Consider the following 24,781-nt stretch of genomic DNA (forward strand, 5'->3'; position numbering starts at 1 on the left):
GCCCAGGGAGCTTAGTGTCCTGAAGGGATTATCAGCAATGCTGTGGGGGCATGACCAAAGCAATGGACGAGGTGGGTCCACATGAATCATGTTAAGAGGCCCCAAAGATAAGTTGAAAAAAACATAAGCTCTCATTTGGGTCAAAATGGTGGAAAAGGGAATAAACTTTCACTTCTGAACATAGATACTCTGTACTGTTCTCTCTCTCTCTCTTTTTTTTAACACAAGGTTACTAATTATAGCTATCATTTATTCAGCATTTTTTACATGCTGTCTCATGCAACCATGGGAAGTAAAAATTACATTCATTTTTCAGAGAAAAGAAGTTGAAGCTCAAGAGTAGGTATAACATTACATTGCTGGAATTGGCATTCCAATACAAGGCTCTCAACTCCAAATCCTATGCTTTAAATCATAGCCTCATACCATGTCTAAAAAACATCATCCTTTCATAGTTTCATAACAACAAAAAAAAACCTAACTGGTTACATATTTGCAGATGAAAACCTGCTACCTAATTCATCGGAACCCTTTTTATAAAATTGTTTGTCTGAAGGAGACTGGCAACATGACTATTTAGTCATACTGCTAATTAACCTTCAGCTGATTGTATATAGCACATTAGAAATAAAATTGCTCACATATATGACTCTCTCTCTTTTTAATTGTGAGTATACAAAACATCCTCAACATCATTTTATTCAACGTCATTTGTTATAACATTGATGAGACAACACAGAAACCTAAAGCTTGTTTAACCTAGGGTAAATTGGTTTCCTTATATGTCATTTCACTTAAAGTCACAGAAACTACTCACGACACTAATTGAGGACTCACAATATATAATTTGGTAATATTAAAAAGACCTTAGCCCTGGCCAGTTTGGCTCAGCGGTTAGAGCATCAACCCGCGGACCTGTGAGTCTCGGGTTCCATTCCAGTCAAGGGTACGTACCTCGGTTGCTGTTCGTCCCCAGCCCTAGTTGGGTCGTGCAGGAGGCAACCAGTTGAAATGGCTCTGTCACACTGATGTTTCTCTCTGTCTGTCTGTCTGTCTCTCTCTCTCTCTCTCTCTGTCCGTTTGTCTCTCTCTCTCTCTCTCTCTCCCTCCTTCCCTCCCACTCTATCTGAAGATAAATAGAAAAAAATATCCTCGGGTAAGGATTAAAAAAATAAAAGACCTTAAAAGGAATTGGGGAAGTAAGTAGATAAATGACACTAAATCCACATGACTTGATAATATATCCCAAGACGCTGTTAGGTGGGGAAAAAGAATTTTGCAGGAAAAGTATATAGTAAAACACAATCGTAGTGTGTGTGTGTGTGTATGTGTGTGTGTGTGTGTAAAAAATATTAAATAGAACTCTAAGATTTACATGCATGGGAAAAATTGAGCAGTAGCTGTTTTGGAGGGAAATGACAGAAGCCTTTCATGTCTATATTGTACATGCTGGGTTCTTTGAGTTTTACAAAAAGTAGGTTTTGCTTCCGAAAAACATTAAAGATAAAATCCACAAGCAAAGAAAAGAGAGGCAACTGCCACAGTGAGACGGGCACAGAGCCTGAGGGAAGAGGGAGGAGGGAGGCAGGGCAGGCCCTGCTCACCTTGTCCTTGAAGTCTGTGTGGTTCTGCAGTATCGCACGCTGGTAGGTGCCTGTCCGCACGTAGTCTTGCATCATGTTCTGCTGCTGGGACAGGTAGCCATAAAACTGGAACAGAGACACGCCAATGGCACAGGGCACGCGGTGGCACAAATGACCGAGTCCCTGGCTGGCCCAAGAAGAAGGGCCACCTTGGGCACAAACCTTCCACAGGAAGTTGCACCCTCTCTGCTGGCCCAAACCCCTCTGGCAGCTGCTGGCTACTCCAGGAGAGGGAGCAGGAAGACAGAGGCAGCCCTCAGAAGGGACACCTCCACCATCACCGAGGCCAAAGGACAGAGCTGGATGCCACCTGGACCTGGAATCCACCAGCAGAACTCAAGATATGCCACAGGCAGGGTTCTAGGATTGGGGGCCACCTGCCCCATATTAGGGACCCCAAAGAAGCAGAGTAGATCAAACAGAACCCTAGGACTCAGAGCGCCAGGCGAGTGAGGTGCTGCGGGATCTCTCTGTAAGACAACGGGCGATCGGGAGGCAGCGTGGCACCTGGGCAGGGGCACAGGCTTTGGCATCAGGCAGGCCTGGCTTCCCATCTTGGCTCTGTTGCATAATAGCTGTGTGACTTGGAGCAAGTCACTTAACCTCTCTGAGCCTCAGTTTTCTCATCTGCAAAATGGGGACAATAATAGTACTTACCTCCTAGAGTTGTTGGGAGGGCTCAAGCACTTCCAGACGTGTGAAAGCGCTTGGACCAGTGCCTGGCATGCCCTATGTGGTTGGTACATTCTATCTGTGCTTTCATTACTCAAAACGCCTATGGACCTGAACTTCATCTGCACTCAAGTTCTTCCAGCAACCCTCCTAGGCAGCCCCTGGCATCTCTGTTTCACAGATGAGGAAACTGAGGCCCAGCAAGTGAAGGAAACCTGCCCAAGGTTACGCAGCTAGTAAGGGGCAGAGCCAGAATGTGAACCCAGGTGGGCCTGCCCTGTGCTGCACAGCCTCCCGGGGGCCATCAGGTGGCAGCAGCCTGCCCAGGGACCACATGTACCCACCTGAAAATACTGCACCGCGGAAGACTCCTCCGTACGCTCGCTGAACACTGACCGCTCCAGGGTATGGCCCCGGCAGGTCTTCAGGATGTTGTAGAAGGAACAGAAATCTGGAAGAGGGAAGCTGGGTCACTCATGGCAGTGTTGGGGATGGAAGGCTTGGTATGGGCCATTGGCCCTCTGTCTAGCTGCACACCCTGACTTTCCTGCATTGAGTATATGTGACTCAGCAAATTCTTTTTTCCAAAAACAATGATGAAACTTAAGAAAAAAAAGGCAGCCACGCCTGTCACTCGGTAGCTGACACAAGAAGGCAGGTGTCTCCCACACAGGGTAAGTGCGCTCCATGTGGCTGGTAGTGGTGGGTCTGGGCGCTGCTTCACAGAAGGGGAGTGTGGCTGGAGCCTTTGCAGGGCCAACCTGGGTGACAGATTTCTGGGATTCACCCTAGCAAGTCCATCCAGCGGTGCACAGCAGTGTCTGTGAATGGCAGTGGAAACAAGGGATGCCACCTCAATATCCTATGATAGGAGACTGACGGACCTCAGTGAACACAGCAGCATGTTAGAGAAACAATCACCATGGGTCTGCAGGAGTGGATATTATGCAACCTTTAAAATTAATTATATTGCCCTGGCTGGTTTTCTCAGTGGTTAGAGCGTCGGCCCACAAACTAAAGGGCTGCAAGTTCGATTCAGGTCAAGAGCACATACCTGGGTTGCAGGTTCGATCCCTGGCCCCGGTTAGGGTCATGCGAGAGGCAACAAATCAATGTGTCTCTCTCACATTGATGTTTGTTTCTCTCTCTGGCTCTCTCCCTCCCTCCCACTCTATCTGAAAATCAATGGGAAAATATCCTCAGGTGAGGATTTTAAAAAATAAAATAAAGTTGAACAAAATCAGAGATAGAAACTAGAAGGGTAAATGCCAGGAAATGGGGGGCGGGGATGTGGAGTTAGTGTGTAGTGCACAAGGGTGGGTAGCCCAAGGCTGGTCTGGGCCATGGGGAGTCCCCTCCCTAGGGCACTGAGCCAAGGGAGGGGACTCCCAGGAGCTGGTGGTAACATGGGCAGGTGGCCTCTCCAACTGGAGCTTTCCCACACAAGCCTCTGCCGCCCACCAGACCCACTGACTTCTGATGTGCAGTGATGCCCTGTTGCTGGATCTTCAAGTAGTCTCCAGCCCTAGGCATCTTACCTCTTCTACTGCTGCTCACCCCTCAACCCTGAGCCATCACAAGCCCTCCTCAGTAACCTTGTATGTCTGCTTGTGTCCTCTCAGACAGGCCTGCTTAGAACTTTCCAATGACTTCTCTCTGCGCTCAGGACAGAGCCTCTGCCTAACTCATGACTTTATCTCACCCCCATCCTTTGCTGTCAGGAGTACAGGCCCCAGACGACCACGCCCTGGACAGGCTCCTCCTAGAGACCTGGGGCGCAAACCAATCGAGTGGTTAGAGCAGACTTCTTGGAGGAGAGGACATAAGAGCTAAGCCCAGAAGGACCCAAAGGAGCCAGAGAGGGAGGGTCTGGGGCAGAGCATTCTAGGAACCAAGAATGTGCTGAATGGGGACAGATCTGTACATGGGAATATGATTTGGAACAATAGTGGAGCCTTTGCTGGGACAGATGGTTGGGACACATTTAACTAGGCTTCAGGCCCCCACTAGCCACAGCCCAGAGCCTAAGACCTCCTGGCTCTGGGTATTCTGTGTGCCAACAGGACAAAAGGGACACATACCATTGGGTGTAGCGAACTGGATGAGGACGCTGTTGCAGCCCAGGGTGATGATAAAGGACTGCTTGCCCACGCGGCTGCACTCAGTTTCCCGGGACACCGAGCACCTGAACACACACACATCTTCATCTACAAGGAGAGAAGTGGGTATGAGCCGGCAAGCCCCAGGGCCAGTAAGCAAGGTTCCCTGTCAACTGCCTTTGAGTCTCGTCCTCACCACCTTCCCCTTTCCCTCGTTTCCGATTCCTCCAGGGTGCCACAAATCCCTCCCTGAAAATGCTGCCATGTGCCATACCTGCCCAGCCCATGCTGAGGACAAGGTGATGGCTGATCAGGCAGTATAGGGACATAACATGTCCAGTGAGAGGACTGCTGTCCACAGGACAACCAGGGCTGAGATGGGGAGGTGGCAGGAACTGTAGGACCCAGACAAATATCCTGGCCTAGGACATTTCCTCATAGAGCATGTCCTGGTGCCACGCCCCCTGTTCATCCAGTAGGCACTTAGGTAGGAAGACAGCAACAAAAGGTCAAGGTCAGAGGGTCCCAGGACCCTGGCAGGTGCCCAGGCCCAGCTGAGGGAATCAGCATTCATTCACTAATCCTTTTGTGTCACATGAGGAGTGCAGGGAAGGGGGGCTATTGGCCTTCAGAGCCGAGTGGGGCTGGGATGGGCGTAAAGAAATAATTCTTGGTAGTACCTCTGCTTTCTTCAACTGAACGCTCTCCTTGCATTTATGTGGCATAGTAATTATAAGCATGGCCACTGGAGCTGGACAGCCTGGGTTCATGTCCCGCCTATGATGCTTAGTGTGTATGGCACAATGGGCAGTTCACTTAGTTTCTCTAAGCCTTGGTTTTCTCATCTGTCAAATAGGGCTAATGGTAGAGCAAACATAGGATCCAGTGCACCCACAGGAAGCACTGCATCCATGTGCCCGCCACTATTACTGTTACTAGTCATTCATTCAACAGGCACACGAAACAGGTGCACCCACTTCAACCCAATGGTAAAACTTAGCATCACAGAAACAGGACAAATCCATATAACATTGTGGTCCTGATGTAATATAACAGGACCAACGTGGCATCTGTCATGCATTCTTGGCAAAAAATTTACTCTGGTCCCATCACAAGGAGACAACATACAATGCCAGATCATGATGCAGTCTGCAAAACAAAATGCCTGGTCTCCTCAAAACAACCGATGTCAGGAAATACCAAAAGTGCTGGGAACAAGTCCAGAAGGAGAGAGACTAAAAAGATGTGACCATCAAATGCCAAGTGTGACCCTGGACTGGTGCCTAACAAAAAATTTTCAAGAGCTATAAAGGACAACTGGGGAAACATAAGTGTGAATTATAGATGCAACAATTTAAAATAATTTGGATGTGATGACAGCAATGAAGTTATGTGGAAGAATGCCCTTATTCTTAGAAGATACACATGGGAGAATTTCAGTGGATTCTGGTGATGCCTACAACTTGCTTTGGAGTGCCTCATCAAATCAACAACAAAATATATAGTACAGAGAGAAGCACAGGTATAAATGTGGCAAAGTGTTCCCCATCACCCAGAATCGCCAGAACAGTCTTGAAAAAGAACAAAGTTGGAAGACTCATACTTCTTGATTTCAAAACTTACTCTAAAGGTACAGTAACCAAAACAGAATAGCCCTGGCAAAAGGACAGACATATAAATCAATGGAATTGAATTAGAGTCCAGAAATGAACCCTTACATTTACAGTCAAATAATTTTTAACAAGGGTGCCAAGAACATTCAGTGGGGAGAAAATAGTCTTGTCAATGAATGGTGCTGGAAAATTGGATCTCCACATGCAAAAGAATGAAGTTGAAGTCCTACCTCATACTACATAAACCTAACTCAAATGGTTTAGTGCCTAAATATAAGAGTATAAACTATAAAACTTCTAGAAGAAAATACTGCAGTAAATCTCAAAATTTGGCAAAGGATTTCTAGAGATGGCACCAAAAACAAGAATATCAAAAGAAAAACTACATAATTGGACTTCATCAAAATTAAAAACTTTTGTGCATCAAAAGACACTAGCAAGAAACCTACAGGATGAGAGAAAGTATTTTCAAATCACATACCTGTATATTCTAGCATCCAGAATATACAAAGAACTCTTAACAACAAAATGATAACCTAATTCAAAAATGTGCAAAGGACTTGAAGAGACAGGTTTCTCCAAAGAAGACATATAAATGGCCAACAAGCCTATAAAAAAATCATTAGTCTCTAGGAAGTGCACATCAAAACCACTATGAGATACCACTTCACACCCACTAGGATGGCTATAATTTAAAACAAACAAACATCTCCAGTTTGATTCCAGTGAAGGGCATGTACCTGGGTTGAATCTCTGGGCCCTGGGGGAGGTAACCAATTGATGTGCCTCTCTCACATCATGGTCGGTCTCTCTCTCTCTCTCTCTCTCTCTCTCTCTCTCTCTCTCTTTTCTCCCCTTCCTTCTACTTTCTCTAAAAGTATCCTCAGTGAGGATGAACAAAAAAATTAAATATGTATACAAAAATAGCGGGTGAAAATAACAAGTATTGACAAGCATGTGGAGAAACTGGAACCCTCATAGCCTGCTTGGTAACAATAGAAAATGGTGGAGCCCTGGCCAGTTTGGCTCAGCAGTTAGAGCATCGGCCTGTGGTTCAGAGAGACCCGGGTTCGGTTTCCACTAAGGGCATGTACCTCGGTTGCAGTTTGTCTCCAGTCCTGGTTGGGTCATGCGGGAGGCGGCCGCTCAGTATGTCCCTTTCACTTTGATGTTTCTCTCTCTCTCTCTTCCTCTCTCTCCCTCCCACTCTATCTGAACAAAAAACAAGAAAATGTCCTCAGGTGAGGATTAAAAAAAAAAAAGAAAATGGTGGAAAACAGTTCACTGATCCTTCAAAAAGTTAAAAATAAAGATTTGACTCAGCAATTCCACCCCTAGCCTAAAGACCCAAAAGAACTGAATGCAGATATTCAAACAAATACTTGTATGCAAATATTCAAAGTAGTACCACTCACAATAGCCAAAAAAGTAGAGACAACTCAAATGTTTGTCAATTGCTAAATGGACAAACAAAATGTGGTACATCCATACAACGAAATATCATTCAACCATAAAAAAGAATGAAGTCTTGACACATCTACAAGATGGAATAACCTCAGAAACATATGTCCAGCAAAAGAAGCCAGATACAAAAGGTCTGTCACACATACATGATTCCATTTATATGAAACAACCAGAAATGACAAATCCATAGAGACAAAAACAAAGTGGTGGTTGCCAGAGGGTAGGAGGATGAGGAATGATTGCTTAATGGACACAAGGTTTTCTTTGGGTTGAAAATGTTTTGGAACTAGATAGAGGTGATGGTTATGTGATAGTGGAAATGTACTAAATGTCACTAAACTGTACACTTTAAAACGGTTTAAGGTGTATGAATTTTATCTCAATAGAAAAAGAAAAATGTTCCCAGGGAGTAAATACAGATATAAAGGACCTATGGGGGAGGTGAGGGCGATCTGGCTGCAACATCTGTCACCCCATTGATCGCCAGGGTTGATTCAGCTGATGTGGCTGGCTAGGCGGGTGTCCCCCTCCTCCCTCAACCAATCCATGTGCGTCCCTCCTGAAGCAGCACGGCTCAGTCGAAGAGGATGACCTTCCCCCCAGAGGAAAGGACCGGTCTTCGGTCAAGGGTATATGAGTAGCTGCGCTCCCCTGCTAGAACCTCCAAACAAGCTCTCAAGGACCTATGGGTGTTCACTGGGCCCCTTGCTCTCTTGTGTAGTTTGAGCACTGGGCCAGGGCCAGGGCGGGCTCCCAAGCCACAGGGCAGGTTCTGCCCAAATGCCTCACACCTCAGGAGCCAGGTCCGCCCTCCTGGGATGGGAGGGAGGTCACGGCCAGCCTCCTAACCACGGGCAGAAGGGAAGAACATATTGGCAGGGCACTACTGCAGGCTCACAGTCATGCTGCACCCACGATAAGGTACTCCTAAGTCCAGCTCTAAGCAGATCCCAGGAAAGAACCCCAAACCTTAGCATGGTGCCCACACCCATGTCCTTCCTGGGACAGGAGATAAGTCAATCTGTTGGCTGCGCCAGGGTGACAGTGAGCAAACCAGTGAGGGCCTCTGTTTACAAAGCAGCGTGGCAACCTGACCGGTTGCCCTAGGTGCCCCCTGCAACCAGGAGCAGAGCAGGCAACCACAAGGACCTGTGGCTGAGCAAAGCTTGGCTGCATCCAGAGACTGGGCTTGGGCCAGGGAAGCTGGGGCTGAGGGAAACCTGACCTGTCCCAACACAGCAGTGGCACCCAAAGCTTGTAAAGCCAGCCTTTTGTGATAGTCACAGCTATGCCACCCCACAGGCCAGTCCCTGGTACATAGGCTGTGCTCGGTAAATATTTAACAACAAAAAACAAAAACTGGACCATGTTCCTACATGCTTTCAAAAGCCTCCGGAGAAGTCCAAGCTCTCAGACTGCCAGTCAAGGCTGTGTGTGTCCTGTACCCTTCTCCACTCCCCAGCTCTGGGCCTTTGTACACATGCTATTCCCCTCTCCCCGCATCACCACACTAAGACAGGTCCTCAGGACAATGGGTGGAGGTAGTGGTGCTGTGCCTCTACCTGCCAGTGGCCGGCTGCACAAAGGACTCAGGCTCACCCACTGTCCATGGTCACCTGTGGCCAGATGGAGCACAGTTGGAAGGTACACCCTGTATCCTGGCTCCCTAACAGCTCCCCTGGGGGACAGTGTCCTGAGAGAGCTTCTCCCCTCAGGAAAGGGGCCTAGACCCAGCAATGACAATTAGGTCCTCCCTCAGCCATGTCAGGAAACCTGCTGACAGACTCAAAGGCTGGCACCATCGTCTCACATTACCCTTTATTCAGTCGGTAGGTGAGCCACAGAAGAAGCAGGAACTCCAAAAACCAATCTAGAAAGCACCAGTCTTTTCACACCAGCCTGCATATTCAGGGGTTGTGTGCACATGCCCAGAGAGGTGGAGGACAGGAAGCAGGAGAGGGGCTAGCAGACTGCTATGACAATTTAAGTGAGGGTGACCACAAATGGGGCTATGGCTGGGAGGCTGTGCTGGGGTCCTATTGACTGCAGTTCAGCAAAGCTGTCTCTCTTTTCCCTGCAGGAGCAATGGCTGAGCTGTGACCAGGCCCAGTGTCTGGGTCGGCATTCTCCGGAGAGGCTCTCCCTAGGAAGGATCTGAACTGGGAATGTGAGGGAGATGAACCTGGACTGAGGGATGTTAATCACGTCGACCACATATGTGTACCCTGCTCCTGGTCCCAGCTAGGCACCACAGGGCTGGCCTCCCTCCCACCTGCCACCCTGCCAAGTCTGTCCTGAAGGTCTGGGGCTTGGGGATTAGGGACCAGAATCACCAGAGACACCACTGGGTATACCCAGATAGAAGCCTGGTGAGGTCAAAAAACCACATCACCTATCTTGCTCCCAAGGAAGCAGAGGGAGCCAGGTCCAGCCCCTGCCTACACCCTTCTGGGGGTGGGATGTCAGACTATGAGTAACAACACTCTCCAGGTGCCATGCTCTGTTCCTGCACTTTACATGAACCCCTCATAATACCCCTGTGGTATCTACTGTCACTGTCCCCACTGGCTCAAATGAGGAAATGGGCCCAGACAGGCTAAATATCTAGCTTAAGGTCACATACAAGCCAGTGGCTCAGATGACTGGCTCCAGGGTCTGTGCTCCTTGCAGGCGGCCTAATCTCTCTGTGCTTCCTAGATCAGGGGCCGACTTTCTCCCTAAAGGGCCCACCAGCTGGTAAATATTTCTGGCTTTGTGGACTATAATAATCTCTGATACTACAACTCAACTCTGCCACAAACAATATGTAAATGAGCAAGTGTGGCTCTGTGCAAATAAAACTTTATTACAATTCGGCGGTGTGGCTCAGTGGTTGAGTATCGACCCATGCACCAAGAGGTTGCCGATTCAATTCCCATTCAGGACACATGCCCTGGTTGTGGGCCCGATCCCCAGTGGGGAACATGCAGGAGGCAACCAATTGATGTTCTCTCTCATCAACGGTTCTCTCTCTTTCTCTCTCACTTCCTCTCTCTCTCTCTCAAATCAATAAAGGTTAAAAAAAAACAAAAAACTTTATTATAAACCCAGCAGGAGTGTCTAAAACTACAGGTGCAGGAGGCTGAGTGCTGAGCCCCATTCTCCACCTACTTTCTCATTTGCTCACAAGACATTGAGCAGTAGAGACACCATCCCTATCCCTGAGAAAGTGAGGTGAGCTGGGTAGCAGTTATGAGGATCCCCAGGTGATGGGCGCTATGGCCAGGGGAATAGGCCATGGTGGGAACCTGGAGGTGGCACCTGACCCAGCCGGTGAAGAGACTGAGAACAAATTCTCCAGTGAGAGGAAAAGCACATGGGAAGAGAAAGAGAAAAGGTGCTATGATAGTGAGATTTATAATATATATTTGGACCCTGGCCAGTTTGGTTGGAGTGTCGGCCTGCGGACCAGAGAGTCTTGGTTTTGGTTCCCGCTAGGGGCATGTACAAAAAAATACACACGCACACACACACGTATATATGTATATGTATATATATTTGGTCCCTGTTCTTGGCACAGAGCTCTTAAAACTCTTGGAGTTTTCTAACAGAATGGTCAAGGTGTCTTTTGTGATTCATAAAAAGCCTCTTTCAACCATTGCAGAGTATGTTAGTGAGACCTTTGGAAAGCCCCTAAGGATGAAGGCTGATTGTCAGAGGGACTAAGTAATTAGAGGGTTGGACTTTGAGTCTCCCCCACCCCAAAGCTGTAAATAGCCAAAGATTTAATCAATAATGTCTACATAATAAAGCCTCCATAAAAACCCAAAAGGGCCCTGGCCGGTTTGGCTCGGCGGTTAGAGCATCCGCCTGCGGTCCGGAGAGACCCGGGTTCGGTTCCCGCTAAGGGCATGTACCTCGGTTGCAGTTTGTCCCCGGCCCTGGTTGGTCATGCGGGTGGCAGCCACTCGATGTGTCCCTTTCACATCGATGTTTCCCTCTCTCTCTCTCTTCCGCTCTCTCCCTCCCACTCTATCTGTGCAAAAAATGTCCTCGGGTGAGGATTAAAAAATAAATAAATAAATAAATAAATAAATAAATAAAAACCCCAAAGGACTGGGTTCTGAGAGCTTTCAGGTTGGTAAACACCTGGGGAGAGCATAGAAGCTTCGTGCTCCTTCCCACACACTTTGCCCTATCCATTTCTTCCATCTGCTATTCCTGAGTTATACCATTTTATATTAACCTGAATCTAGTAAGCATAATGTTTTCCTGAGTTCTGTAAGCCGCTCCAGCAGATCTGTCAAACCTGAAGATGGGGTCATGGGAAAATCCAATCTATTGCCTGTTGCTCACAAGCACAGGTGACAATCTAGATCCACTATTTGCATGTGGAGGGTGAGAAAGTCTTGTGGGACTCAGCCCTTAACCTATGGGATCTGACATTATTTCCAGGGAGATAGTGTCAGAACTGTGTTGAATTAATAGTACACCTAGTTTGGTATGTGGGGAGCGCCCCCCTCCCTACCACACACACACTTGGTAATCAGAAGTGTTCAAAGTGTTCAGTGAGAGACACACAGGAGAAATGATTTTCCTTGGAGGAGCACAGCAGGAAGAATGAGGGTGATAGAGACAGTGTGGCTGTGGCCCAGGGAGGTTGCTAAGACAGACTCCCAGGTAAGACAGGTGATTTGCAGGAGGGTTGTTGAGGGGTCGCAAGAGGCCCTGGTGGATGCATGGCTCAGAAGTCTGGCTGCTTCTACTTCTACAGCCACTGGCAGCATCAGAAGGACCATGTGCTGAAAGAGAGACAGGACTGAAGGAGGAGCTGCTGGCCAGGAGATAAAGGAGATTGGTTGGAAGGGGGTAGCTCTAGAGGCAACAGACTGCCTACTCCCTGACCACAAAGCCAACCTCCTTGTCTGCTCCCTGGACAGCACACTGGGATCCAGGTAGCAGAATCTGAAGGAGCCTGAGACACAGGGGGTGGCTCCCTGGTCTTGGCTCCAAGGAAATACTCTGCTCACCACCTTACCCCAGGCCCAGCACCCAGGAATGCTTCAAAAGAGCTGTCAGCCTCAGGAAGAGGCAGATACAGAAACACCTGTCTCAGGGGCACTGACCAGTGGTCCTGGGGGGACAGGCTGAGCCTCCAGTCACCTTCCAGTCAGTTTTTAATACAGCTAATTCGCTGTGGTCTCTAGCCTGCTTATACCCCTCCATGCTTTCCCAGAGCCTTCTGGAACAAGTCTTATGGGGCCCATGAGCCCCTGCCAATGTCTGCTGCCTTGTTATACTCTCCGTCTCCCTGGTCATGCCATGCTGGTTTCGCCATCCCAACCATGGGCAGAAAGGACTTCTCTCTGGCCTCTATGGCTCCTGAGACCCAGAGCACCCTTTCTCTCTTCCCTTGTATCCCTGTCACCTTCTCTTGGAGGTCCTCCAGAACTTCCTGGACAAGCCCCAATCACAGGTGACTTTGTATTTGACACCCTCCTTGCACAGACCCAGGGATCTCCATGTGGAGGGCACTCAGGGATGCTGAGCTGCATGGCGGCCCATGGCAAGCAGTCAGGGAGGTAGTAGGGCCCCTTCTCTACATGCAGAAAGCAGCTGGTATGGGAGACCAAGAACCCAGGCCCTGACCAAGTACACAGCCTGGGGAAAGTCACTTAGCTGTTCAAAAACACAGGGTCCTGGGTGGTCCCATACTGTAAACTTTCTGCCCCTACTGTCCTTCTTGCCCTCCCCCTTGCTTCTGGAAAGTAATGAAGCGAGCAGGGGGTACTTGAGCCCTTTAGGCTGAACAGACATGGGTCAGAGGGATACAGCGGAACAAGGACAAATACCTGGAGTTTAGCTCTCCTCTGATAGAACCTTCCATCCTCATGCAAGATGAAGGAAGTTCTGCCCTGGCTAGTGTGGCTCGGTTGGTGGGGCATCATCCCACGCAATGAAAGTCTGCTGATTTGATTCCCAGTCAGGGAACATGTTCTGAGTTTTAGGCTTGATCCCCGGTAGGGGGTGTGCAGGAGGCAGCCAATCAATATTTCCCTCTCACATAGATGTCGATGTCTCTCTCTCTCCCTGCCTTTCTCTAAAAATCGATTTAAAGTAAATAAGATGAGGGAAGTTCTTTCCCTCATGGAGAACAGGGAGGTGGAAGGCAAGACAGCAGCCACCAGCTTAGGTGAAAAACGACAAAAAGGCCACATTTCAAGTCCTTGCCTCTCTAGCAGGAAAACTATTACAGCCACCAAACAATGAATAATTAAAACAATTTATCTTGGCCGATTTGAGGGCGGGGGGGGGGGGGGGGATAGAAACACTTGTCGAAATGTAAGGTCTTTTATTAAATCGCCTCCTGCTGCCAAATAAAACACAGGCTGTTCACCTTCTAAAGCAAAAACATTCTAAGTAAAGGGTGGAATTAGGTAGAAAGGAGGATGAGCCAACCTCCCCCACCCCCAGCGGCTTCCCTCTGCTCAAGACCCCTGGTCAGTTCCTGTCGACAACCGCCCTGTGCCAAGTGAAGGCACAGGGGCCCCAGTAGTGAACAGGATGGTAGACCCTACCTTCCCCTATGCACAGGTGTCAATGGGAGGTCGATGGCACATGATATACCAGTAAGAAGATAGGGTAACGAGCTGAAAGGAAGGAACTCGGATTGGGGGGGGGGGGGGTCTGATCACATAGATGTAGGGTACAATGCAGGTTACAGATTGCCTTAGGGAGGTGACAACAATCACATCAAGCCAGACCCTGGTAATGCAGGGCTCAAATCCTGGAAGAATATCCCATCCTCCAGAAGCACAGGGCCCACTGCCCTGGAGGCAGCAATCAAGTTTCCAAACTGTGGACACTGGAAGCTTCCCTGTCCCTGCGTGGCATGGCGCTCCTTGGCCAGGAAGGGGAAGAGGTTGCTCTCTGACCATCCAGTAAGAAAGTCCAAGAATGGCAGTGGTTAAAATGATGGGCGCATCAAGGTGGACCTTGGTTTAGGGCTGAACTTGCTGTTCTCCAGCTGTGTGACCATGGTCTTCATTCAATGTTCTCATCTGTCAAATGATGATACTGACACAGCCCTCTGGATGAGATGACATAATGCATGTGGAGGGCCTGGCAGCCAGCCCCAACACCTGTCTTCCGGTTGCTGAAATTGAGAAACTTTAAGCACAGTGGGGTCCTAAGGAAAGATATATACATATGTGCCTGTATGTGCCTGAAAACCACGTGGGAAGGTCGTACCAAAAGACCAGATATGGGGACAGGCCCAGATCAGGAGGGAGGAAAAGAGGAGGATGTTACATCCTCCTAAGTGGTTGAAATTTTTACCCTGTACACAAAAACTAACCAAAGGCAATCATTACATGGCTTGGACCCTCCACCAAGTGAGCAGTTCTAACTAGGTATGCCTCCCCCCCAACCCTGCTGGATGGGGAAGGGTAGTGAGAACAGGCCCTGAGCCCTCACCATCTGCAGCCTCAGGCCATATGACCTAAGAGTCCTACTAGGGCTAGAGGATGGAGCACACCAGTAGGTCAGGGTGCCCAGGGCTACTAGAGACTTGGGTTTCTTTAAGCCTGGGGCAGAAGACCTGCATTCCAGGCAGCTGTCACCTGGTAAAGCCCTTCTCCCCCTGTGGGGGAGGTAACACGGCAAGTTAAATTGTCACAATCCTGGTTCTGGAGTCAGTTAGCCCTAGGTTTGAATCTGGGCTCTGCCACTTACAAGCAAGGGGACCCTCATGAAATCCTCAGCTTTCATATCTAGAAAAACAAAATAATGCATTGTTCAGTGTTGTCAGAGGACTAACACATCCCGTGCCTAGTGCAAGACTCAAAGGCACACAGCAGGTGTTGGCCTCCATGTCCCCAAGGCCAGAGGCAAATAGTAGAGAAAAGGAGACCCAGAGAGAATTCTGGACACAAGGCCATGCTGGGCCCAGACCAGGCTAGGTGAGTTACTCAGGGACACCTGGCTGCAGCTAAGAGAGGCACTGGCTTCACACTGGGCTTGGGCACATCTTCATTTAGGTTGGGTCTTTAAGCTACGTTAAAATGGCCCTTGGTGAAGGGTAAACCCCCAGAATTGGGGGAAGTGGGGTGGACATGAGGTTACCTCCCTAGGAGGAGATAAGATGGGGGAGGCCCTTCATTCTATTCGCATTTTACTTCTTAAGGTAGGGGTGGAAGCACACAGCATTTGCTGTGTTATCCTTCATTCCTTTCAAAACAGTTCACAGTTAACAACAAAACCATCTCTGCTGGCCCAAAAGGCTCACACTGAGTCCAGAGTTGGCAATTTATGGGCAGCTGAAAAAGTCAAACAGTTAAATCTACCCCAAGAGGGGCCATGAGAATATAGGTTTCCCATGAGGGTTAATCACTTCCAAATTCATCCAGCAGCAGGGTGACAGAACTGTTGGACAGTGCATTTGCAGGGCTGAGGATGGAACGAGGCTCCTGGTCCAAGAGGCAGCCACGGGGGGAGGGGGAGTAAACTATTCCCACCCCAAGGTTTCCTGTTGGCATCTGGGTAAGGTATTGCCCCTGCAGTCCTACTACTACTCAGGCCACAGGTGTCTCTGCTGAATTCAGGAGACGGTTGGAGCTACTCATGGGGGTGACACCCTAAGAAACGCCAGGCAGGCCTGTCCCACATGGGCTCCGTGGGCTGACCACAGGCTTGAGAAGGTCCTCTGCACTAGAGGACAACCAAAATCTCATAAATCAGTGATGACTTGGAGAGGTCAGAGGTCTGGGAGGGGACACTCAGTCGGGGCTCCTTTCTGGGGGAGGCCAGTTCTACCTTCAGGGATTGAAAGCTTCTGGCCTTGCAGGCCTAATCTGGGCAAGTCCCAAGGGGAGTCTAATTGCAAGGTGTGCAAAAAACGGCAACCCCAAGCAAAGGAGGACCAGACAAAAAAAGGGCCTGGCTTCTCTGAAAAGAACCTTAGGGTACCAATTGGGTGGGAGCTATTACATGCAAATATCTCCCCATCCATGCTAATCAGCCCAGTCGGGCTTTGTGAGCTACAAAAGGGACAGCAGATGTGCACAGGGGCTTAGCAGAGCATTATGAAGAAAGGGGGTGGGGGGTGAGCAAGGAAACAAACAGGCCACCCCAACCCCTTGCTGCTCCTGGCCTCTCTTTTCCAGCCATGACTATGAAGCTATGATTTATTCAATACCAGGCACACACCTAGTGACATAGTTTATCAGTTAGTGCTCCCAACCACTCCGGGGGGTGTGTGTGTATGTGTGTGTGCGCGCATGCACGCGTGGAGGGAGGGAGGGGGAGGGAGGGGGAGAGAGAGAGAGAGAGAGAGAGAGAGAGAGAGAGAGAGAGAGAGAGAGAGAGAGAACGAGCGCACGCGCACACGCGCACGCTTGTTTTTAAGTGGGGAAACTGAAACATAAAGAGATGACATGCTGGGAGCAGCTCAGTCTAGGGACCCAGCAGCTTGTGAGAGACAGCCAAACGACATCTCAGTCTCCAAGGATATTTGGGCCCAGGAGGCTATGGGGGCTGGGCTCAGGGTACTGGGAAGGACATGGGCTCTGGGCCCAGACAGAGCCAGGCCTGGCTAGTTGACCACAGCTGGTAGGCAGTAACCCCCTGAACCACCACTAAAGGAGGCAGTAGAGCCTTCCTCCCACAGCTGTGAGGGAACACGGAGGGTCCCCATCACCTGCAACACATAGTAGGAGCTAAGCGAGCAGTGCTCTTGCAAGGACAGAAGCAAGTAAGGAAAGCCCTTGGCAAAGGAGACACATAGGGAGGCCTGGAAAGCCAGGTTGACATGAGGTATGTCATGACCCCTAGGGCTGTGCAGGGGGGCTGGCTCTCTGGGAGGTTGGTGCACTCCAGACTCTGGCTCCCATCGCTGTCAGGGGACAGTGCAGGAAGTAGAGCCAGTGACAGGTCTGAGGATCATGAATGTGGCTCCGAGGAATAGGGCTGCCCTCAGTCAGCTCGGGGGCCTCAACATGCTGCCCAGTATGGCTCTGGAGAGGTCAAAGCAGAAAAGGCCTGTGGACAGGACAGGGGCAGCCTCACAGGGAATGAGTGCAGGAGGAAACTGCAGCCCAGGGCTGAGGCTGACTGGAATCTTCCACCAAGATCCATCTTGAAAGAAAAGTTTTGACCAGTGGCCCAGAGGTGAAACAGGATGTCCTAGGGCCACAATGCTGGTGGAAAGGCCTCTGTCAAGCTCCTGGGACTCCAGAGATCCAACTGGCCCCACTGCACAGGATGTTTGAGTTAGGAAGGCTGCTGCCCACCAGCCCGCCTCACCAGATGTGACTCCAGATGTGGTACAGGCTGCAGGGGACAACATATGGATGACAAGTAGACAGAAATGAGAAAAAACTAGCTTTGAGCTCCAGAAGAGTAGGAGGGCCCACTTTCCTGACACAGAACAATGATGAGAAGGGGTAGGTGGGTGCCTCCTCCATGCCAGGTGCTTGCTAAATCTCCAGGTATGGCCTGGACTCCTCACCAGTGCCCAAGAGGCAGCACAGCTGATGGAGGCCACCGAATCAACATGGGCTGGCATCCCAACACTGCTGCCTATTACACAATGCCTCAGTTTCCTTGTTCACAAAACGGGTAGGAGCTGTGACTACGGTGGCTTTCCACAGGGCATGCACAGTGTGGGAAAGAGAATAAGCTGATCTCACCCAACTCACACCTCTGCCCAGCACCCTTGTGCCAACAGTGCACAACAGCGCCCTTCAGGGCTATTCTATGGTTAGGCAAGTCAATGAATGTAAAGTGCCTGGCACAGGGCTGCTGGCACATGCTCGGGCTCAGTAAATATTAGCCATGGTAGGGCCTAGAAGTGTCCATAAGCAGGGCCCAGGGGTAGGGGATGAAGGGAGTCAAAGCCAGGCTCTGCAGAGATGACCCCAGGGCACACAAGAGAAGTCTAGAAGCTCCAGGCTGGCTCTGCCTTCACTCCAGCTCTCCAGCTCAAGGAAGAACGAGGCAAGTTCTCTGGAATGTTCTTCTTGGGTCTGTAAGAGGCCTCCCAATCTGTCTTTGATTATTGATTCCCATGCCTCCTGCAGGGGGTCACAAGAGTATATCCATTTTTCATTAAGGTGTTGATCTGTCAGATCAACAGAATCCCCTCTGTGCCTGGTTGTCCGGCAGGTTTCTATCCATAAAACCATTCCCCTTTGACATGTGTAACACTTCCAATGAAAACGAATCCCAGCCACAGGAACACAATTAGCAGGGAGTAAATCTACCAACAATCTCAAAGAAAAACAGCCTGATCTATTCTTGCCAAAGCTGTGGGTAAACTGTTTGAAAGAGACAGACAAAAACAGGGAATAAAAGGGGGTTCTCCTTCTCTGTGTAAGGAGTGAGGGCAGGAAGGAGAAAGAGCCCCCCTTCCTCCAACCAGCCTGGATCAGATTTCAAGAATGTTGCCCCTGGCAGCAGGGGCCATACCCACCTAACCAAACAAAAACTACCCAGAGGCTGAGGAACAAATTCTAGGTCTGGCTTTGAGGGACCACTATGTGGGTGTACACAACTGTTGAATGCACTGAACAGGACACCTAAGGCCTGGGCATCTGTGTGTTGATTAAACAATTAAATAAGTAATCAAAAGAAGAACCCACCAGAGGAGACACACAAGGGCCATGGAATCCACATCCAATTCCTGCAGGCCTGGGTGGAGCCTGGTCTCAATTTCCTTCATATAACATTTTTCTGGGGAACAAAGGGAGTGGGGGTGGGGGAAGTCAGGGACTCCAGACTCTTAACCAGAAAGTCAGATCTGGGCAGCAAAACAAGTCTCAGGGCAGGTGCCATGGTTTCCCTGGGCAGATGTGAAGATGCCCATGGTCCCATCCTGCACTCCTCCTGAGGCCTGAATCCTGAAGCTTCCCAAACAAGTTCCCAAAGTGAGAGGATGGGAGGATGCTAGAACAAAGGAAGGAACTCCCTCCTGAGTCATTCTTGACAAGGAGGGGCTCAGGCAGGATCTCTAAGGCCACCTCTGTGCCTGGCCCAGCTCTACCTGTGTGGGAGGGTGAGTTTAATGATCACCACCACACCTGTGACACATCATTTCTTCCAGGTCATACAGCAGGTTGTGGATGTATATGTATATGTATATGTATTACATATTATATATAATATATACTATACCATGTTATTCATCTGCTGGGTGCTCATTTGACACCAACCCTTGAAACCACTGTTTTCCAGGAAGGAACTGCAGTGAAGAATAGGGTGACTTGGTTACAATGTTACATCAAGGTTAGGCTCCCCAGACTATGCTAATCACGACCTCCAGCAGCTTCTAACCCAGAGAGGGTTGCAGCAGTCCAGAAGGAGGAAAGGAGAATGTTCCAGCCAGCAAATACAAAGCAGGAGAAAGACAGGGGCCCAGGATAGTAGTATAGGACTGACCCAGAGACATTGTGCACCCCAGCTGCCCTGGGAACAGGCTGATACCCCAGCAGAGTTACTACCCCACCCCACCCCCCAGCCCTGAGTTCTCTCCTTCCCACCACAATTCTCTCTGGCCCATGGCCTCTTGCCCCTACAGTGGGAGATAGGGTTCTGCCTCTGCCTCTCTGTTCTCCAAGACTAGGACTATACCAGGTTGGGGATCATGTCAGACTGTGCAACAGGGCTGGTGCCTACAGTCCAGGCACAGACATCTACCCTTGCCAAGGCCACCTGCCACCAGCTCAGCCTCTCAGTGAGGCCTCCCCACCAACAAGGAAGCTGAGATTTGGGAGACTAAGGCTCACCCAGATCACCTTGCTAGGAAAGGGCAGGGAACAGAAATGGGCTAACCCAGACATAGCCACAGGGGCACTTCCCTTCCCAACACTCTTGGAATAAATGCTAGCCCCTTTGCTGGGGCCCACCCCTCCCGCTGCATGCCCAGCTCCAGCCACACTGGCTTCTGGCTGCTCTTGGCTGTGCCAGGCCCACAGGCTGACTTCGAGGAGTCTTCCCACCTAACTGCTGGGGAGCAGGCTTTATTTTCTTTTGTGTTTGGGGGGAGTGGCAATCTTTGAGCTGTTGAGAATTGATTAATGCATCATCATGAATTTATTTTCTCTAAAAAACAGATCAATGCTTTGAGATAAAAACAGCCAAAGGACATCAGACGACATTTATGTGCAAGGAAGCAGGCACTATTTTAAGCACTTTTACTTCTGTTAGCTCACAACTCACAACAACCCTTCAAAATGGATGCTATCAAGATCCTCATTTTATAGCAGAGAAAACTGAGATACAGAGAGGGCATGCAGGTGGTGAGGTGTGGGATCAGAACTTAGGTGTGGGTTTGAACTTAGCCCCAACCCCAACCTGCTCTTCTCCTGGAAGCTTTAATGACCCATCCTGAGCAGGTCCCCCCAGTCCCCCTACCCCCATTCTTTTATTGATTTATTTTTATTTTAATCCTCACCCGAGGACATTTTTCCATTTTTTGTTCAGATAAAGTGGGAGGGAGAGAGAGAGAGAGAGAAACATCGATTTGAAAGGGACACATCGAGTGGTTGCCACCCGCACAACCCAACCAGGGCCGGGGACAAACTGCAACCGAGGTACGTGTCCTTAGTGGAAACTGAACCCAGGACTGCAGGCCGATGCCCTAACTGCTGAGTCAAACCAGCCAGGGCCTACCCCCATTCTTGACCAAACCTCACCTCTCTTGAACCAGCCCTCCTCCAGCATTCCTGAACCTCAGCTCCAGTTCTTTTCTCCCAGGTACAGACCATTAGGAGCACTAGCACATTTTGTTGCTTGTTGACTTAGTGTCTGTCACACAACACCCCCCAGACCCAAAAGCATGGGGCAGTGTGCTTATCTTAGGTGTCACTGTATGCCCAGCTCCTAAAACAGCAATTGGCACACAGCAGATGCTTGGCACACAGCAGATGCTCAGTAAAATTTTGCTAACTAGCCCGCTGGTGGATTGAGTGTCGTCAAATGGACTGAGAGGTTCCGGTTTAATTCCTGGTCAGGGCACATGCCTGGGTTTCAGGCTTGATCCGCAGTGGGGCGGCGTGCAGGAGGCAGCCGAACAATGTTTCTCTCTCACATCTATGTTTCTATCTCTTTCTCCCTTCTTCTCTCTCCCAAAAACAATCAATAAAACCATATTTTAAAATTTTTTGTTAACTATTTAAAGTTATAACTACCACAATATAAAAACAGCAAGTCTACTCTCCATACAAGTTTCTGGTTGGAGGAATGAAAGGACTGGTCTCCCACCTTCAAAGAATTGTTGGTGGGCCCTGCAGTCTTGGGTGTTTCAGCTCCTCTACTTCTCTCTCAGCCCATCCCCCTAAACTGGCCAACTGGCTGGGTCCCCTCCCCCACCCCAGCCCTGCAAGGGAGCTGACCTCCAGATCAGAAATCTGGTGACCTCCCCTTGGCTCTGGTTCTCACCTCTGGGCAGCAGCCAATACTGCTAACCTCTCCATTCTGCCCATTCAAAGGTGCTCCCCCAGACCCAGCAGACAGTGTTCCCTCCCCACCCCTGCCTCTCCCACTGACCACCCCCATCCCTTATAAGCCAGGAGCATCCCCCTCACCCCCCAATCTGGTACTGTCCTCCAGTTGTTGTCAGCTTTTCTCCAGTCATAGATCCCTCTGAGGAAGATCATAAGCCTCTCTCCCAGACCAAATGCACAGAGAACCAATAGTTAACAACAAGGCCATGGCTTACCAAATATATATCAAGTTAAGTGTTTTACATGTGTTCCCTCCAGAGAGGTGCCAGTATCACACCTTTTCTATAATCAAGGAGGCTCCTTCAAGGTCACAGCCACTGACTCTTGTCCCTCTACCCTTATGCAAAACTGTATACAATTTCAGGGAATCATGGGACCTACCTCCCCACAGTGGCAGGAGCCATCCACAGACTTCAGGTTAAGAGCCCTAGTTCTGAGCAGTCTCCATTCTCCACTGGGAGCAGCCAGGTATGGCTTTCCATCCTACCCTTAATGGGATGGGCACCTCAACAGATGACCTGGCAAACTTAATTTACCACCTCCCTGGGTAGCAGGCAGATCCCAGACACAGAGCAGATGCCCTGGGAAAGGAAACACACTTGCACCAACAAGGGTCCCTGAGCCTTCCCCATTCTGCTAAATCTGACCTGGTCTGAAGCCTGGCACCTGAGAATCATCATGAGTTCAAGCCATACTCCTCCTTCCTTGAAAGGCCCTGCATGACCACCACATCCAGACCCCTGTATGGAATGAATACATGCTTGCTGGCTTGCCAGATGACACACACAGTGCCATCCACTTTTCTCTTGTGATCTCACATATAGACCCCAACAACCCCAACAGGGGTATGGTGCTGGGCCCTCAGCTCCCTACCTGAAATATGCAGGCCCATGTAGGTGGACTTCACAGATATTGCAGGTTCGGTTTCAGACCACCATAATAAAGCGAGCAGGCCCATGTAGGCGGACTTCACAGATATTGCAGGTTTGGTTTCAGACCACCATAATAAAGCAAGCAGGCCCACATAGGCGGACTTCACAGATATTGCAGGTTTTGTTTCAAACCACCGTAATAAAGCAAGTATCACAATAAAGCAAGTCACAATGTTTTTGCTGGTGGAGGGTCTTGCCTTCAATTTGTAACAAACGCAATACCTATGAAACTCAATAAAGCAACGCACAATAAAATGAGGTACACCTGCCCAAACTTTTCAGTTTTATAAAGGTAACAAGGTACCGATGATATAGATTGTCCCTGGCCGAGTATGGGCAACACCCATAACCAAACATGTTTTACAGGGAAACGTGACTAGTCACACTAAATTGGATACATGGGAGATAATAGAGAGCCCAGATGGCAGAGTTCAGGTCTGATTAAATTTTGCTGTCATATGAATGGCAGGTTAGGTTTTCAGAAGTTCTGGATTTCCAAAATGCCAGAAAGGGGCTGTGGGCCTGAACAGGTTGCAGATGGAGTGAGGAAGGGGAAAGGCTGGGAGGTGGGCAGCAGGAGGGGCTTGGGATTGGAAGCCAGGCCAGGTTAGAATGGGGTGTAAGAGCCCTCACCTACACAAGGATCCAACTCAGCCAACTAGAGGGAGGGTCTGAAAGGAGGTCGTAGGCTAAGGAAGAGATGTTATCCCACATCAGATGGAGACCTGGGTTTAGACAAGTGCTTCTCTATTTTAAGAAACAAACCACTGCAAGTGAAAGGACAGATGGCTACTGGTACAAGGTCTGTTTTGGAGTGGTGGTGGGCAGGGGAGGACTGAGGCCAATTGGGGTGGCATGCCCCTTATGAAGGTAGTACTACCTGGTCTCAGGGCATGTAGGACTGGGACTGCCAGGCTTTTTGGTTTTTCTTAAGTAAAAGTCAGATTTTAATGTGAAATCACCCAATTTTTAAAATATTGGACATCGGCCCGGCCAGTGTGGCTCAGTGGCTGAGCATCGACCCATGCACCAAGAGGTCGCAGGTTCAATTCCTGGTCAGGGCACATGCCCAGGTTGTGGGCCTGATCCCCAGTGGGGGTATGCAGGAGGTGGCCAATCGATATTCTCTCTCATCAATGTTTCTCTCTCTCTCTTTCCCTTCCTCCCTCTCTAAAATCAATAAAGAAAAAAAATTTGCCCTGGCCAGTTTGGCTCAGCAGTTGAGCATCAGCCTGCGGACCAGAGAGTCCCAGGTTCGGTTCCCGCTAGGGGCACGTACCACAAAAAAGAAAAGAAAAAAAAATTTAAAAAAAAAAACAAAAAAACCTGGACATCACCTGGCTGGTGTTGCTCAGTGGTTGAATGTCGATTCATGCACCAAGAGGTCATCGGTTCAATTCCCAGTCAGTGCACATGCCCAGGTGGTGGGCCAAATCCCCAGTGGGGTACATGAAGGAGGCGGCCAATTGATATTCTCTCTCATGGATGTTTCTATCTCTCTCTCCCTCTCCCTTCCTCTCTCTCTAAAATCAATAAAGAAAAAAAAAAATACTGGACATCTACTTTTTCTGTTGGTGGTGTTAATCCTCACCCAAGGATCTTTTTTCCATTGAATTTTAGACAGAGTGGAAGTGGGGAGGGAATGAGAGAAAGAGAAATATCAATGTGAAAGAGACACACTGCCTCTAAATATCAATGGAAGTCTGGCCAGTGTGGCTCAGTGGATTGAGCCTCCTCCTGTGGACTAAGAGGAAATGGTTTGAGTCCAGTCCGGGGCACATGCCTGGATTTGGGGCTCCATCCCCAGTAGGGACCTTGCAGGAGGCAGCCAATCAAGTTTCTCTCTCACACTGATGTCTCTCTCTCTCTCTCTCCCTC

The 24,781-nt window shown here is 49.4% G+C and overlaps 1 protein-coding gene across 1 annotated transcript in view; it reads right to left on the reverse strand.

The window, feature by feature from the left end:
• CARM1 (coactivator associated arginine methyltransferase 1) overlaps positions 1-24,781 on the reverse strand; it is a 45,960-nt gene that overhangs the window by 13,566 nt on the left and 7,613 nt on the right. Inside the window, exons 2-4 of the mRNA XM_036282223.1 lie at positions 4,397-4,522; positions 2,660-2,766; positions 1,605-1,709 (exon numbers count right to left, since the gene is read on the reverse strand). Of these exons, the coding sequence (XP_036138116.1) occupies positions 1,605-1,709; positions 2,660-2,766; positions 4,397-4,522 (338 nt within the window). The remainder of the gene's footprint in view (positions 1-1,604; positions 1,710-2,659; positions 2,767-4,396; positions 4,523-24,781) is intronic.

Source organism: Molossus molossus, unplaced genomic scaffold, assembly GCF_014108415.1.
Source record: "Molossus molossus isolate mMolMol1 unplaced genomic scaffold, mMolMol1.p scaffold_m16_p_4, whole genome shotgun sequence".
NCBI classification, from domain to species: Eukaryota; Metazoa; Chordata; class Mammalia; order Chiroptera; family Molossidae; genus Molossus; species Molossus molossus.